The following is a 17,399-nucleotide window of genomic DNA, read 5'->3' on the forward strand; positions in this document are numbered from 1 at the left end:
TTTTTAACCCATGAAAATCTTCTCAAAAGTCAGGGGTCATCTTATATGCCGGGTGCTGAAACTTTAGGGACAGGGCTGGCTGGAAAACCTGGAGCGGATCTCCCGTTTGGTCTGCACAGGGAAAGCGGGACCAATTGGAGAAGAAGCTGCAGTCTGATTTTTTACAGGCTGGGGTCTGGGCATCTTTCCTTCTAAAGTTGAAGAGCAGCTGCAGTCTATCCCAACTTGAAAGGCAGGTGGGGAATGCAGCAGTCAGAGCAACTGCTTAGTTCTAAGGACACATTTGACTAAGGAACTGGGCGGGCTGGCTGGAAAACCTGGAGCGGATCTCCCATTTGGTCTGCGCAGGGAAAGCTTTAGAGTGAATTAGGAAAAGTTTAATCCACTTGCACTGTTTTATGTTTACATGTTTGATGACAAACAGCCTTATGTTTATAAGTGACAGTTTTCCTACTAAGTACCTGCATGTCCTAAGCATTTGAATTAAAATTACCATATTAAAATCAAATCTGATGCTTTTAATTTTTATTTGGTGTGCGTTGGAAGAGGGGTAGTCTTATACGGCGAGTATAGCCCAAACCCTATAATTTAACAGGAAATGTAGGGGGTCGTCTTATACGCCCAGTCGTCTTATATGCCGGAAAATACGGTACCTTTATTTGCATGTAGCGTAGATTACAGCATGATAAGGTGAGTTAGGAGATATTGTACAGTATTCCAAGGTCAGAAGATGGTAATAACTCACAGCGCCTGGAGCACATGTCTGCTGGTTATCACATGTCTGCTGGTTATGGAGGATATCAGGCACAGAGCCAACAAGAAGGAGGAAGTTAGCTCAGAAAGAGGGGAAATACATCACAAAAGGGGAGGTATTGGCTGACCCAATTAGCATAATGTATAATTTCCCAAAACAGCCACGTGGTGGCAGCACAAAGTGCCTCACCAAAACTACAGTCACTTCTCCTTTGGTTCTCCTCATCCATTTGGCAACATCAACAAAGCATCAGGCAATATTCACATACAACATACAGTGCAGTCACTCAAAATGATTAAGGGATTTGTGCTATTTTTTAAAAAAACTTAGAATTTTGATATTGAATCAAAGTATAGACTGGGTTTCCCCCCCTAATAGATGCTTTCTGCAGAATTATAATTACAATTGGAATTATGGAATTGATATGGACTTAAAAGTGGAATTGTGTTGTTTATTAATATAAATATTAACATATAACAAAAGTCCTTTCTCTTTTTTATAGTATACTTTCCTCTTTTAAATGTTTCTTCTGGAATTGTCCTGGCTATTGCTAGAACAAATAACAGTTACAACTTGTTCCAGTGGGCTTATTAACCACTGCTTTAAAGCAAGTAAATAAATCATTTTACTTGTTTTCAGGCAGTTTGATAGTAACCTGAATGCCTATGTTCTTTAGTTTGTGTAATTTCTGTAATTTTCCGTCTTACATTGAATCCTAATGAAAATGATAGTTCGAACAAAATAAATCGTTTGTTTTCTTATGTTCTAAAACATAGGCCTCTGTTTGCATGCTGAAGTATGACAACAAAAGTTTTCACATGATGATTTGGTGGCCATTAAAAATATGTTGGCGTTGGGCATCTGCTGGCAAATTATTTAGGAAATTGAATTTTATGCATAATCTTGCATTTCCATTAAACAAGGCACTTTGATCACCAGGGAGGGTAACTAAAATGTCCACAACTTGTAGGTGCATATTTTTTTCCCATTGCAGATACATCCTTGATGAATTTGGAACAGCCAGAAGAAGTGCTGTGGTCCGGGGCTTTATAGATGCTCTTACTAGAGGAGGTCCTGGAGGAACACCTCGACCAATTGAAATGCATTCCCATGATCCTTTGAGGTACATTACTTGTGGCAATGCATATTGTATAGCATTAATTACCATGAATAGGAAGATTTATTCTTAATAGAGTATTATTTTTTTGGCTTTAGATATGCGGGAGACATGTTGGCTTGGCTGCATCAGGCTACTGCTTCGGAAAAAGAGCACCTGGAGGCTCTTTTGAAACACATAACCACAGAAGGTATTGTACAGAGCTAAGAACTGTGGCTTTGGGATTTTCTGAGCCAAGATTCCAAGGAGGGGAATTTCATCTGGGAGTTTTCTGTCCTATAGATTACATACGGGGTGAAGCCAAGTGCTACAGGAGAATGGAATTTTAGCCATTTTAGGAGAAGCCCTTTTTTGGGGGGGGGGAAAGACAGTGGCTGAATTTCTTCTGTCTAAATGACAGGAACTAACATTCCTATTTTTAATATACATTGTTTTTGTTTTCAGGAGTGGAAGAAAATATGCAAGAAATAGTTGGGCACATCACAGAAGGTGTTTGTCGGCCACTCAAGGTGAAATGTTTGGTTTTATGAAAGCCCTTGGTATTAAAACTGGAAAAACTGAAAAAGTAGTTTACAAATAATAACATATATAGCATAATTACTTGCATAAAAAGGAACCTTGTTGATTGCTTATTTCCCAAGGAGATTGCATTTCTCATTATCGTATGAAACAAAATTGAATCATGAATGTGCAGTATTTAAAATATATCCCTGCAGCGGTTGCCAGCCTAAAGAAGGAATACAATAATCTTAAAATTGTATATTGTTATTGTCTCGAAGGTGAAGCGGGCATTTGAACAGTGTGTTCTTAAAATGTTTCCTCAGGTTCGAATTGAACAGGTGATCATAGCTGAACCCGGAGCAGTCCTTTTGTATAAAATTTCTAATCTTCTCAAATTTTATCATCACACCATTAGGTAAGCAAACTTAAAAAAAAAACTGTTTTGAGAAGAACTGGTTGTGTTCAAGAGTTACATTGTAGCATAATATAGTGTCACTGTACTGCTTTGCAATGTTATATCTGGCTTTTGAGAAAAGTTATTCATTTGTTACATGGCTTGAGGCCATCAGCACTTAGCAGCCATTTCTGATCAGGTTGAAACAGCAACTGTGACCCTATTGAACCTTATGGAACCTCACTGGATAATTCCCATTAGTTACTGTTCACTGTTCCATATACTTCCATCTCTCATTGAACTGAAGGTAGGAATTTGTGATTTGGGAAGAAGTAGCTTCTCTGTGGCCTTCTAGGAGAGGTCCCTAAGAGGAGAGTGGCGAGCCTTAATGGATACCTTTAGCAAATGGTATAAAATGTATTCCGGTACTATTGAACAAGGCAGACTTTTAGGAAGGAGTTTTAGAGATATGTTTGCCTTAGTGCAGGGGTAGGCAACCTTGGCTCTTTTATGACTTGTGGACTTCAACTCCCAGAATTCCTGAGCCAGCATGGCTCAGCTTGGAAACCTCTCCCTTTTCCCTCAGCATGGCCGGCTCAGGAATTCTGGGAGTTGAAGTCCACGAGTCATAAAAGAGCCAAGGTTGCCTACCCTTGCCTTAGTGGTTAAGGCACCAGGTGAGAAACTTGGAGACTGTGAGTTCAAGTCCTGCCTTAGGCATGAAAGCCAGCTGAGTGACTTTGGGCCAGTTGCTCTCTCTCTCTTTCTCTCTCATCCTATTATATAAGGCTTGAGTGACAAGGCAGTTGGTTAACTCCTATCACAAACAGTGGGCCAGTACTTGAAACAGTGGACCAAGATTCAGAGGGGAAAAAACTGCACTTCGAGGAAAATACTAAGGAAAAAAAAATAGTCTACCTTTTGGTACAGATCTGAAATTCCACCCTGATTATATCCCGCTTTTCTGTTTCTGAGGAGAAAAGGAACTTGGTTTTTTTACCTAAGGAATTTCTGAGGGGGTGGTCATTTGTCTCAGTGTCCTTTAAATCTGTTCAGTTGTGAGCAGATTTGCTTTACCTTGGAATGGAGATGGTGCCGCTTATTGTGTTTTATTCCCCCTACAACTTTCTCCCAGCTTCAGTCACGGTCTTGCCTCACGATGAGGTAGTAGTTTTCCCAGGGTGAACTTCCTTCTGGCTCTTGAGAAACATAGAAAGGAAGGACTTAGGGGAAAGACAGTTTTTCTTTATCGCAAGGCCTGGCGTTTTTAAAATATAAGTTCCCTTTTGCTTTAAAGCCTTTTCCTAAGCAGAATAGTTGCGCCTGCTAATCCCTGAATCCAATAAAATCTCTCTTATTTCCTCTCTCACATGCATACTTTTTATTTCCAATTTCAGTAATATTGTAGGAAACAGCGCAGCCATGCTGTTAACTACGATAGAAGAGATGCATCTTTTGAGCAAAAAGATATTCTTCAATAGTTTGAGTCTCCACGCGAGTAAACTGCTGGATAAGGTCTGTTTGAAAAACAGTTTACATACATGCTCTTCTGCTAAATATGTAGGGCTACAAAAGGCTGACTTCAGGGCTGCATTTCTCATTCTTAATCAGCAACAGATCCTTTGCTTTGGGAACCCTGATCTGTGCTTTGCTGGGAAGTGATCTCTAAACTCATTTATTTTGCATTACATACCTCCGTTTCTCGTGTCAATCAGCATGCTTGTCAGTCACAAATCTTATCTATCCTGTTCTCCAATTCATTTCTACACTGTAGTTCACCTCTTTTACAGAGGTGGCAACCATGGCAAAAGCAGCTTGGGATGGGCTGTTTGAAGGCATGACAGAACCTGATTGATTGACACTAGCAACGTGGCTTCCCTTTTCCCCACTTTTTTTTTCTTTCAAGGTAGGTGGGAGTGGAAGGATTGTTGCTTATATATTAAAAGTTGTAATTTCTTTTCCCCAATCTGGAGCCTTCTAGATTTCATGTTTGCTTAAAGATTTCATATTAGCTTGTCTAGGACGGTGATACCAGATTGTTTGGATTGGAGTAGATTACAAAAATTGTAAGCAGACAAGTATACGTAACCATTTTCATGTTGTATTACCCCATTATCTTCCCAAACTGAAAAGCGACATTAGCTGAAAATTATTAAGAGTTGAAGCCCAAATCTTTTAAAGGACACCAGATTGGAGAACATTGTTCTAATAATCCATATACTGTATATTTATTTGTGGCATTTTTGATTACTATTCTATTCCTCTGTGTACCTAGGCTTCAATATAAACACATCTTCTGAGCTCAGAAATTTTGGCTTCTTTTGTAGGTTGAACTGCCACCTGCAGATCTTGGTCCAAGTCCTACACTGAATCAAACACTTACTCTGCTGCGTGAAGTACTAGCATCCCATGACTCTTGTGTTATTCCTTTGGATACTCGTCAAACAGACTTTGGACAAGTAAATTAATTTCATTGTAGATTATGTGTATGAATGCAATCCTGCTAATTGCCAGTGGTTTTACTAAGGATGTGGAGAAGATGGCAGTATTTGCTTCAGTATTTTGAATGTTATATTTTACTTTTCTCTCCTCTTTGGCTACAAAAGCAGGCTACTTCGATACTCTGGAATTCTTTCTCTGTTCTCCAAACTCAGGAAGAGAGCTGTAAGCCTCTTCTCTCCCGTAACCCAGAAGATCAGGCTCCATTCCATCTCTTAGTAGAATAAGACACGTATTTGTTGGTGGATGCTAACTTCTCTGAGCTCATTTTTAAAGCTAAATTACAGTCTCCAGAATACATAGTGTACTTAACCTTTTTCTAGCAATAGCCTTTCTTCAAATTGGTTCAAGTACATTTTGTAGGTTTGGTTTAACACTGTCATTTCCTAAAATTTAAGTATGTAAATTGGGCTCCAGGTAGTCCTTGACATACGACCAGTCCCTTAGCGACTGTTTAAAGTTACAACCTATCCTCCCCCAAAGGTACTTAAAATCCAGTTCCAAAGTTCGACCTCCCTCCCCTCAGTCATGTGACCACACTTTGGGTGCTTGACAGCTGGCCTACATGTATAGGTCTTTGCAGCATCCCGCTGTCAACAGGACTATGATTTATTAGGTTTTTGCCCAAAATTGGCATTTCTATTTTTTTTTTGGCTAAAACACTCCATAGCAAACAATAGGTCTGCTTCACAACCTCGGTATTTGCTCAAAGACCACAGATTCACTTAATGAATATGGTGGTTTGTTTAACACCTCAAAAAAAAAAAAGAAAGAAAAAGTAAGGTTGTAAGATGACCTTTATGGTCACGAGTCAAAGACTACCTGCACTCTAGCTTTTTTTTCCCTTTTCTTAACACTAGAAATAAAGTTTTGGAATAAGCATACTGACTCCATTCACAGTGAGAAAGCCCACTCTCTTAAAAAGGCAACCTTGGTGGATGCTTGTTGAGTTTTCCAATGGGGAAGAGGATCCCCACCTTTGCCAAGCAGCCTGTGTTGTTGCTATGCTGAATGAGTAGGTAGCTGTTTTGGAACATTTACATTAAAACTGCATTCTTGCAATCTGAACCTTCCCTCAAGCTCCACCCCCACCCCACCCCACCCACCCCGAATAGCTTGGACACTACATGCCTCATCAGCTGTCTTATGTTTGTATCACTTCTGCTTTGAACTGGCTATGCCTACGCAACTTTCCTATGCAACATCCTTTTCTGGCATTAACAAATAAGCATGACCAACTAAATGTAGAAGTGGTTGCATAAGCAGCTGGCAACACACTGGATTGAAATGTGAAATTAGAAGAGCAAGTGGCCGGTAGCGCATTATTTATATATTCTGAAATTGTGTTCAAAGGCCAGCAGACCTTTTTTTTTCAGCATTAACTTCCTTTTTGGGGGAGTTAATAGAATGGGAAAATACCCAAGGGTCACTCTGAGTCAGAATATTGCTCTTCCTGCTTTCTTCTAGGTCCTTTCTTGTGTGCTGGATCCCCTGTTGCAGATGTGTACTATGTCTGCCAGTAACCTGGGGTCTGCTGACATGGCAACCTTCATGGTGAATTCACTTCATATGATGAAGACAATGCTGGCTCTGTTTGAATTCACAGATAAAAGGCTAGAAATGTTACAATACCAGGTAAATGTCCAAAGTCAATCTTCTGATGTTTTCTTTGCCATTAACCATTAACAGGGAATAAATACAACACAATCTTCTTAAATGTGTGTATCCTCACAGCTTTATATTTAAAGTAAACACTGGCGCATGCAGCCACAAAAAAAATCATTAATGGGGGTTAAGAACCCCGATGCAGCAAAGCAGTGAAACGTAAAAAGCTGAGCCACATTTGCAAGCTTTTTTTTTAAATGACAGCACACATAAATTGCAGTTGCTATCCATTGGATAATTTACTAGAGGGAATTTTCATTTTTAAACAATTTTACATCGAAATGAGATGAAATTCTTAGATTTTTCTAGATCAAGCTATAAGATAGGTTGGGAGGAGCAGGTATCACTGAGTTGTGTTTGGCAATAGATGGTTGAATTACAGGGGTTATCTGGTTATAACTATCCTACAATTAACTTTATTAAATGACATTTATAGCAGCTTATTAAGCCAAGATGCAAACAAGTTTTTGGCTTGCAGCTCCATGGTTTCTTACTTTGTTTTAGTCATGCTTAAACCCAGTTTTATCTAATTAGGGGTGCGTGCAAAACAGAAAACAGGTTTTGCTTCTAACTCCAAAAATCAACCACTATGTCCCAAAAGTTCTGATTAAATGTTTTGTCGTCAGAAACAAAAAGTGGAGATTTGGTTTTGGTTGAAATAAAACCTAGAAGGATCCTAGTGTTATTTCTCAGTTAGTAGCACAAGATTAGGGCACATCTTCCACTTTCTCCCCACTTCCTCCAAATGATTTATCTTCAGTCTCCTGCATTCCAGGCTTCCCAGTGCCTTCCCTCCTGTCAACCCATTGAGGTAGACAAGATCAGGAAGCAGACACCACATGAGCGATTGGCACTTTGCTTTACTGTTAAGATGTCAGCCCTTGGGCTAGACCAGATTCCAGAGGGAAAGTAAGGCTATATTTTATTGAGATAAACTATAGCAACACAATCTTAAAAACCCGATTATGCTTTAAACTGATTGTGATTTATTCTCCTTGTTGTAGCCCAATGAATCACGAAGGAGTCTGCCCGAGACTCTTCCATCTTGTTTCCTGGGACTTAAAAAAAATATTCCTACTGTTTTTGCTAATATAACAGTTCTTGCCTATTTTCCTTACAGCAGGGGTCTTCAAACTCGACCCTTTTATCTCATGGACTTCATGCCTAGCTGAGGAATTCTGGGAATTGAAGTCCATGAATCATAAAAGGGCCGAGTTTGAAGACCCCTGCCTTATGGTCATAGCCCTTACTCTTTACACTAAAGTACAATAACATTCTCTTAAAAGCCTGACAAGGATTCTCTCCCCTCTTAAGCTAAAGAAAATCTAGGGGGTAATCTTGAAGGGTTTTTTTTCTTAACCCCATGGTCTCTCAAAGAGCTAAGCTGATATTTATTTATCTAATGATATCTGGGCCCAGAAAATCCCACCAACCTATTTACACCCCAATTTTCCCAATATTATTTTTGTCTCCCTCCCCGATGATGTCTGCAAGGAAACTTTGGGCCTTTCCTTTGTCCTATTCTTACCCACCCACCCCGCCCCGGGCAAAGTAACTTATCAGTTTTTACCTGGCACAAAACAACCCACATTTTGTCCTATATACTGTCTGAAATATGCATATTTCAATCTGGACATGGGTTATTGCAAAACAGCTGTTTGATGCACAGAAGAATTTGCCCTTCCCCAACTTTTATTATTGTTTCCAAGAAAATGCAAAGATAGAGCTACCCATGTAGACAATAGAATCAGCTACCTAAGCTAAGATACTATCTGAACAGAGCCTGTTGTGATACTAAAATTAATAAATAGATACGATGAATTGTTCTCAATACCGAATCGAAAACATACTTTTCATCCATTTTGGAGAATAGCAGTCATTTACAAGTAAGGTTACTTTGCTGACCTCGATAAAGATTATGTCCATTAGTGAAAAATACAATTTATCATTTATGTATTCCTCCTATTTAATCTTTGGCAGTTAAACAATATTGTTGGATTTTTTTAAAATTTAAAAATGTGCACTCTTCATTGATGCTTGCTCCATCTCCAGACACAGGTCCCCCAAAACTTTTCGCTATGGAATTAACTTTGTGGCTAGTCAGTTTGTGCAAATTGCCACCGTAACACTGATAGGATGATTGTGCAAAATAGTACAATTCAAAACTTCATAAAAATCTAGCTGGGAGATTGAATTTACATATCCATAGACTCGTAACATGTAATTTACATAAACTCATTGCTACTTTTTTTTAATTGTGCCAAATAAATTACATATGATATTTCTAAATACTTTGCAGTAAGTGAAAATTCACTGTCTATTTTAGATTGAAGCACATTTGGATACCCTTGTAAATGAACAAGCGTCTTACGTATTAACTAGAGCGGGTCTAAGTTATATTTATAACATGGTACAGCAACACAAGATGGAGCAGGTGAGCAATAATTTTGGAAACTATCAATATCAATACCCACTTCTGACAAGTCTCTGTTGATGTTTTTTTGCCCAGCATTTAAGCTTTTCATGTGAGCAGCTTTAGGCTGCGAAATGTACTCATGGTTAAGAAACCTGCTACAATTCCCACCATCCTACATTTGAATGACATGTTCAACCATTGGGAATGGTTTATAAGCATGGGTGGAAGATACACCATTCTTCCTATTCCTGGAAGGAGCCCATGGGAGTATACAGCACACTAGCCAAATGGCTTTGTTACTTAGCTCTTTAATAGACAATTATGAGATGCAAATACTGCCACAGTACTGAGTAAGTGCTACTGAATGGCTTATTTTTGATTGCATATTTGTGTTACTTGGAAACTCCGATAGCTGTTCAAGCCAATATTTCCACATTCAGTCAGATACCCTGAACTGCAAATGTAAGTCTACTATATTTAGTTGGAATCTAAATGGATACTTCAAAATTCCCGGTTTCTTTTTCCTTAGCAGGAAGGACAATTGTTTCTGAAAGCTTTAGTTTCAAAAAGGAGTTGTTATATAATTACCTACATGCAAACCCATCCTACTGTTTCCTTTCATGGCAAGCAATATTTCGCAAAACACAGAAAGAGTAAGAAATAGTAAGCCAAAAAAAAAAATTAAAGGCATGAGATAAGAAGAAAACAAATAGAACTAAATTTGATTTACACCAACACAATTCATTATATCTCTCCATTTACAGCTGCCAATTATTCTTGCTTGCAGCATATTCATCCACATTGCCCTTTCATTAATCTCTCTTCCCTCTTTTTGAGGAACTCACCAGTACCATCCAACAATAATTTTGCATGATCTCCTTTCCGTCATGGCAGTCCCACATAGCCCTTTTTGCTTCTTTTGATAAACAGTCATTCCTTACATCAGGGCACATACTGTCTACTATCTTTCTGCTAAAATTCATATATAATACAATTTTTGTGTCTGTTTTTCCATTCCCCAGGTTTGTTACAAATAATTTTGAGTCCTCAGCTAACGCTGATTGCATACAAAAGTGCACTATATTCATGCCCCAACAAACACATTTTTCCATTGCTACAAGTATTCTTTATATGTTTATCCATAAATATCTTAATCAATTAAAGGGACATCCTGTCTTCTTGTGTACACCCTACTGTATGTTAAACCTCTCATTAAACATTCCATTTATGTTCATAGATACTATTTCCATCATGGAAGTTTTAACAACCAGCCTTCAACTCCACACTCACACAAAACTTTCCATAATTCAAGCCTGTTGCTTTTTCTATAATAAAATAAAAATACACTCCTTTTTTTATATTCAACTCATTAACCTGAGGCACTCTGTGTAGCGTAACATTTTTGTGTCTGTTCTAAACAGCATTCCGTAACCACTTTCCTTGTATTAATTTTCATTCTTTGAGATTATTTTATTTGTTTGTTCGTTTATTTAAAACAATATAGCTGCCCATCTTCTGGGTGGCTTCCAATCTTCTAATCTATTTTCATACACGGCTTGTACTTTCTCTTCCTGCAGTATTCTGCTTTCACACTTGTTTCTTTCACTTCTTTTCTTCTCTCATCCTTCACTAATATGTCCAAATATATTTGCGTTTGTAAGCTAGTGAAACCACTGCTTTCAATTTGGCTTGTTGGAGCACATTCATCATAATTGAAAGTGTGGCCTAATGGGAGGCTGTCTATTTCAGGCTACTTTATTTATAATGGAGTCAGGTGCAATCAAGCACATTACATTGTAACGATCAGCCCTTCAAGGTAGGCCAGGTGAGGAAAGCATACTGAGTAAAGATTTCAGGAACGTTACTTTACTGTTGCAGGCCATAATGACAGAATCTTGAAAGCCCCCAGGAATTTCCCTCACCCTCTTCTTACACTAAACAAAACAGTTAAGACAGGGTTAACTTGCATTTGTTTTTTACGCTTTTCTTGTTCTGGAACTCAGTTGTTATTTATTTTCTCTTAATGTTTCTTGCATTCCTTCATCAATGAGTTATCTTCATGCTCCTTCACAGGAATTATATATGATAGAGCATTTTGCTCTACATCAGGCATGTCAAACTGCCGGCTCGCGGGCCTGATGCTTCAACGTTGGGGGAGAAGTCCCGATAAATCACGTGACGTCACGTGACGTCGCGAGTTTGATATGCCTGCTGAACATTTTCACTGAGGCAAAGTTTTATCTTATTGAGATAAATATAATTCAGAATTTCAGAACAGAAATATCTTAAGACTTTTGAGATTTTGGTGAGAGACAAGACCCAGTTTCATATTATCAAAATTAGTTACGTTAATATAGTTTCCATGTTAATACATTTAAACTTGTTATTCAGCCAAATGAAATCAGACTTGCAGATAGAATTATTTAATAAAAAAATAACTCCAAATGGACCCAATCTAAACATGTTGGGAGGAAGACAGATTATTCATAAAATTTTAGGAGACCTCAAAAGGATGTCAACAAGTATGTTTTTAAGGCAATCACAAGACCCTGACCTATCTGAAAAAGAGACAGCTGCGGTGGTATCTTAAGAAGAATAGATTGGATTTCAGTGGTTGGAGTTTTATTTAAAGTTTTAACTTCTATTAGATAGAGTTGTCTCTATTTGGTTACCCATACATGACCAGGAATTTGCTTTGTTTGTAATTTTCATATTAGGTTTTTTAATCTCCCATTCAAAAAGATAAGCAGTGGTTACTAGTGTCCTTGGCAGTTTTTGAATAATGAAAAGAAATGTATTATTTTAGTTTGAGTGCACCAAGCTATCTTGTGAAAAATAGTGTGACTTTGTAATTCATAAGCTGATAGAGTTTTTTGATTGCGATATACTCAATTTTGCTTTTGCTAGTTTGTTTAATAAGTCGTACTACAGAATTATATAACACACACTCTAGTTTTGTGCTATAAAGTGATCCAGACTACTGTAAGTAATGTTGTTTTTCTCTGACCTTCTTAAAACTGGGGGATTAAGAGATCTGCCTGATCTCCCAGTTTGGATCATCTAGAATTTTGATCACATGTCCTACATCCTAAATTCTCACAAATTGCCTGAATGATCATCTTTCCCCTCTCTTTTTTAGATTGTGTCTTCTTTCTATTTAAACTCCTTATTTCACATTTTATTTTGCTTTAGGAACTTACAAAAAAACCCCACCATATTCTTTCCTTTTCACGAGACATGAATAGACCCACAAAAACATTATTAGTCAGTGGATTTATGTCAGTTGTCCTCCATAAAGTCAATGGGCTGTCTGTTTAGTGCTCTTAATTTGGTTTTCTTTCACCAGATAAGTAAGTTATTAACTTCAGATTTTGATCTAGAGATTTGTGGCAGCTGAGGGTCTCCAAAATTCAGTCACTATAATCATTGCATGATTCCATAAATATCCACAGCATGCTACAGTTTTAGGGCTTTGTTGCAAAATAGTTTTTGACTCGATTTTATTAAAACATTGATTCTTTGTAATTATTCATTTATTTATCTCTCCTTTAATTTTAGGGTCCCTTGGCTAATGTACCCAGTATGGATTCTATGTCATTAAAAGCTGCAATGGTGAGATAAATCATTTTCAGCTGTCTTGCACAGGGAAAGAGGGGAAAACTGATAGGATTTTCAGAGAGTGGGTGTTTTACTTTCTTTGTCATTCCATTATGACTGAAAGGAAGAAAAGCAAAAAGGAAGCCAGGTGTTCTTAAAGTTCAGTTCCTTTTTTGGGTGGTTGGGGGTGTCTGTGGGTTTAATAAATCGTGGAAACTCAGAGGTGTGTAATATTTCACTGTAATGTAAAGGAATTTTAGAATTTAATTCTAAATCAATCTAAATTGACTAGAATTAATTCTAGTCAATCCACCACAGAGCCATAAATTTTCCTGTAATGTTAAGGAAGACATAACATTGATTCAGATTTCATGTTCATTTTCATATCAGGTTTTTTTTTCAAATACATTATTTTGATATAGTACATTTGGTATTGTTTTATAACTCGAGACTTCAGAAATTGCATTCTAGGGCAAAAGTTGGACTGTGTCACTTCAAGATATGTCTAAGTTTGACAGCTGTTGATAATTTAATTCAAATTGGGACCCAGCTTTTCATTTTGACCCCAAACCACCCCAGTGATGCCCTCGACGTGATGTCCCATTGCCTGGAGGCGGTTCGGGTCTGGATGGGGAGGAACAGACTTCAACTCAACCCCGACAAGACTGAGTGGCTGTGCATCCCGGCATCCCGGGATATTCAGAATATTCCACCTCTTTCCACGGGGGGTGAGCTTTTACCCCCCGTAGATAGGGCTCGCAACTTGGGAGTCCTCCTAGATTCGCGGCTTACTTTGGAAGATCATATAGTGGCTGTGACTAGGGGGGCTTTCGCCCAGGTTCGCCTGGTGCGCCAGTTGCGGCCCTATCTAGACCGGGATGCCCTGTGTACGGTCACTCATGCGCTCGTGACCTCTCGTCTGGACTACTGCAACGCTCTCTACATGGGGCTTCCCTTGAAGACCACTCGGAGGCTCCAGCTGGTACAGAATGCAGCCGTGAGAGTTGTCTTGGGAGTTTCCCGGTACTCCCGGTACTCCCAGTTGTCTTGGGAGTTTCCCGGTACCTTTGCTCCGCGAGCTGCATTGGCTACCAGTTGTCTTCCGGGTGAGATTCAAGGTTTTGGTAATGGTTTTCAAGGCCCTACATGGCATGGGTCTGGAGTACCTCGGGGATCACCTGCTGTCGGCGTCAACTTCCCTCCTCCCTGTGCGTTCCCACAGAGAGGGCCTCCTCAGGGTGCCACCGGTCAGAGAATGTCGGCTGGTGGCCCCCAGGGGGAGGGCCTTCTCTGTGGGCGCCCCGGCTTTATGGAATCAGCTGCCGGTTGAGCTCCGGATGGCACCTGACCTTCGCTCCTTCCGACACGGTCTGAAGACCTATCTATTTGAACAAGCCGGCCTGGCCTGATGGGGGATGTGTTGGGGTTTTTATTGTGGATTTTTATATTCTATTGTTTTAGCTCGGGCTCCTATTTAATTCTTTTTTAATTTTTGTACTCTGTATTTTTATATGTGCCCTGTTCACCGCCCTGAGTCCTTCGGGAGAAGGGCGGTATACAAATATAATAAAATAAAATAAAAAATAAAATAAAAAAATAATAATCGACATCTATAGACTTTAAGGATTACAATTAAGAACCAGGGATTTTTTTTTCTGTGAGGGTAATCTAACCCATATAACAAGGAGCCGTGACTAGAATGAGGCAAATGAGAAGAGAGCAGAAAGAATAAGAATTTAGATAGGCTGGAGTGACCCCCTTTCCTCATACAAATGATTGATACCTAGTGCAAGTGCTGGGCTAGGGTGAAACATCTCCATGCTACAGCTTAGTTTCGGTTGAAGTATATTGGGTGTCAGCAGTCTTTTTGTGCTTCCGGATTCTCCCTTCCCTGGAGCATCGGAATACATCTGGAGAATGTTTGGGTCTAATTCTTGCCTCCTGAGCAGTGGGCCTGTCTTTTGAGGACAACACATTGACTCATATCTGCCCTTTCTCTGTGTGTGACAGGTCCAATTTGATCGTTATTTGTCTGCCCCCGATGGTCTGTTAATGCCACAGATAAACTTTCTCCTCAGCACATCTGTTAAGTAAGTAAAGTTTTTCTTTTTCCTGTCTTTGATAGGATCGGGATTCATTGTTTTCCTTTGCGTGTGAGTCATGTAAGAATCACAGTCAAAGGCTCAAACATAAGAGGGCTGATTTGGGGACTAAGCATGTTTATAGTGCTCCTCCCTTGACTGGCCGATACACTAGAGCAGGGGTGTCAAACTGCTGGCCCGCGGGCCAGACGCATCACGCAGAAGCCGTGCCGACCCCATTGCCGGCAGTGGCAAAACCGTGCCGATACATTGCGTGACGTTGCGGGTTTGACATGTCTGCACTAGAGGACGACAGCTTACTGATTCATAGTCTGTTCTTAGTATGTGAGGCAGGCAGCAGGACTATTTTGGAAACAGGTTGTTTGGCTGAAAAACTCTTCTTTTCAATGGGTATACTGCAGTAATTTTGCCAGGAAGTTGGTTGTGGCCATTTTTGCTTGCAGAGCTATTTTACAGCTAACCAGTTGTTTGAGGGGTAACGGAGCTGCATCCACATGTTTAGCTGCGAATTGTGTACTGTACCTATATAGAAAAGGGACTTGGGGGTGGGGGAGTGGGAGGCAATCCCAGAAGAATGATTAATGATCACATCAGTTTATTTCCATCATCATCATTAATAGGGATGGGTGTATAAAAATTCATAAAAGAAAGACTTACCTTGTGGCTGTTTCAGAGGTCACGGCACAGCCCCTGCACTGCTGCTGAATAATTGGGGGAAGAAGTTGGGCCCGGAAGCCACATAACTTTGCATTGTGTGGAGTAGACTCTCAGGCCCTCCAGCCATTGCTGCCCAAGAGCATCTGAATACAAGAGGTTGTATTCATTTATAGTGAGTAGAGGCAGGGAGCTATTTTTTTAAAAAAATCCCATTTATATCCCGCCCTTCTCCAAAGACTCAGGGCGGCTTACAATCTAAGAAGCACAAATCAATGTGCTTAGCAATAGCCTTCATTCTATGTATATGCCTGCTTATTAGGGCTTTCGCCCCCCCCAAGCGGCATTATTACAAAGTCAGATTACTGCCCCCAACAGTCTGGGTCCTCATTTTACCTACCTCGGAAGGATGGAAGGCTGAGTCAACCTTGAGCCTGGTGGGACTCGAACCTGCACTAATTGCAGGCAGCTGGTGTTACTTAAGGAGGCATTAGCCCACTGCTCCACCAAGGCTATTAGAATGGCCTACATTTTTTCTTCCTGCAAAGAAAGGGGACAGGATCTTGCTCATCAAGACACTTTCTATCATCAGCTGTATATTTATATGTCTAACTTTGGTTGTGTTTTAGACAGCAGATAATAAAACAATCCACAGAACTGATCTGCAGAGCTTACAGTGAACTGTATGCAGCTGTGATGAATCCTGATAATGCATATAAAGACCCGGGAACTATATTATATAGATCTCCTCATCAAGTTCAGTCGCTGCTCTCCTAAACTTATAGCCAAAAAAAAAAAAGACTTAATACGCTGACTCCGTTACACAAGACCGGACATATACAAGTTTGAAACAGGCAAGGACAACTGAGTTTTTGTCCTGCAGAAGACTGCTGCTTGGGTTGCAATTATATGTGTAGTTAGCCGAAATCCCATTGATGGGTTTTTGTTTTTTTTGAGGGTGTGTGTGTTAAATTGTATTGCTGGATGACAGCTTTGCTGCATGACAGCATTTAAAGTAATTTATTACAACTTGGGAAAGCTTTGTCATAATTCAGATTACTTTTTATTACGATGGTAAAATAAATGGTGGAACCAAAGCATTTTCTTATTTTGGTGATTTAACCAATATTGGTATTGCCCTATTTTTTTCCTCAAGAGTTTTTAGTAAGTTATATTGAGCCTGTGCACAAGCCACACTTTGGTTTATTTGATTAAAATTTCAGTGCTAATACTCCCAGATTTATTTATTTTTTAAGAAAATCTTTTCTTATTGATTTATTGAGTTAAAAAAAATTTTTTTAAAGAAAACTGGTGGGAGTAAAAGTTTTGGAAGAAGGACTGGATTCCATGAGTTTTATCTTTTTAATGGCACGGATTGGGATAGCTTTTCAGAAATTTTATTTTAAAAAAATCACGCAGGTTGTATCCTTTCTACAGTCAAGTATTCAAAATGCTACCAATGGAGAATTTTAAACAACCACTTAAAATTTAAAACTATTAATACTACGAAAACAACTAATAAGGTGCAGCTGAAGAGAAAGGTCTCAAGTTCTTTCCTGAAAGCCAGAAGAGAAGGTTGAAGGTGTGGATTCCATAGCTTAGGAGTGACACTGAACAGGGTTTCACAAATGTTATATGCTGTGCGTGAAAAGCAGATTTTGATATTTATTTGAGTACCTCAAAATATGGAGAAATTGAAC

At 39.2% G+C, this 17,399-nt stretch overlaps 1 protein-coding gene across 1 annotated transcript in view; it reads left to right on the forward strand.

Annotated features, from left to right (window-relative positions):
- The window catches only part of COG6 (component of oligomeric golgi complex 6), a 34,564-nt gene extending 17,827 nt beyond the window's left edge, over window positions 1–16,737 (forward strand). The window contains exons 9-19 of the mRNA XM_081323611.1: window positions 1,749–1,877; window positions 1,970–2,061; window positions 2,316–2,380; window positions 2,696–2,787; window positions 4,164–4,281; window positions 5,094–5,225; window positions 6,733–6,900; window positions 9,257–9,364; window positions 12,905–12,958; window positions 14,954–15,033; window positions 16,329–16,737. Of these exons, the coding sequence (XP_081179737.1) occupies window positions 1,749–1,877; window positions 1,970–2,061; window positions 2,316–2,380; window positions 2,696–2,787; window positions 4,164–4,281; window positions 5,094–5,225; window positions 6,733–6,900; window positions 9,257–9,364; window positions 12,905–12,958; window positions 14,954–15,033; window positions 16,329–16,476 (1,186 nt within the window). The 3' untranslated portion in view covers window positions 16,477–16,737. The remainder of the gene's footprint in view (window positions 1–1,748; window positions 1,878–1,969; window positions 2,062–2,315; window positions 2,381–2,695; window positions 2,788–4,163; window positions 4,282–5,093; window positions 5,226–6,732; window positions 6,901–9,256; window positions 9,365–12,904; window positions 12,959–14,953; window positions 15,034–16,328) is intronic.
- The last annotated feature ends 662 nt before the right edge of the window (window positions 16,738–17,399 follow it).

Source organism: Vipera berus, assembly GCF_964194415.1.
Source record: "Vipera berus genome assembly, chromosome: 1".
Taxonomy (NCBI): Eukaryota; Metazoa; Chordata; class Lepidosauria; order Squamata; family Viperidae; genus Vipera; species Vipera berus.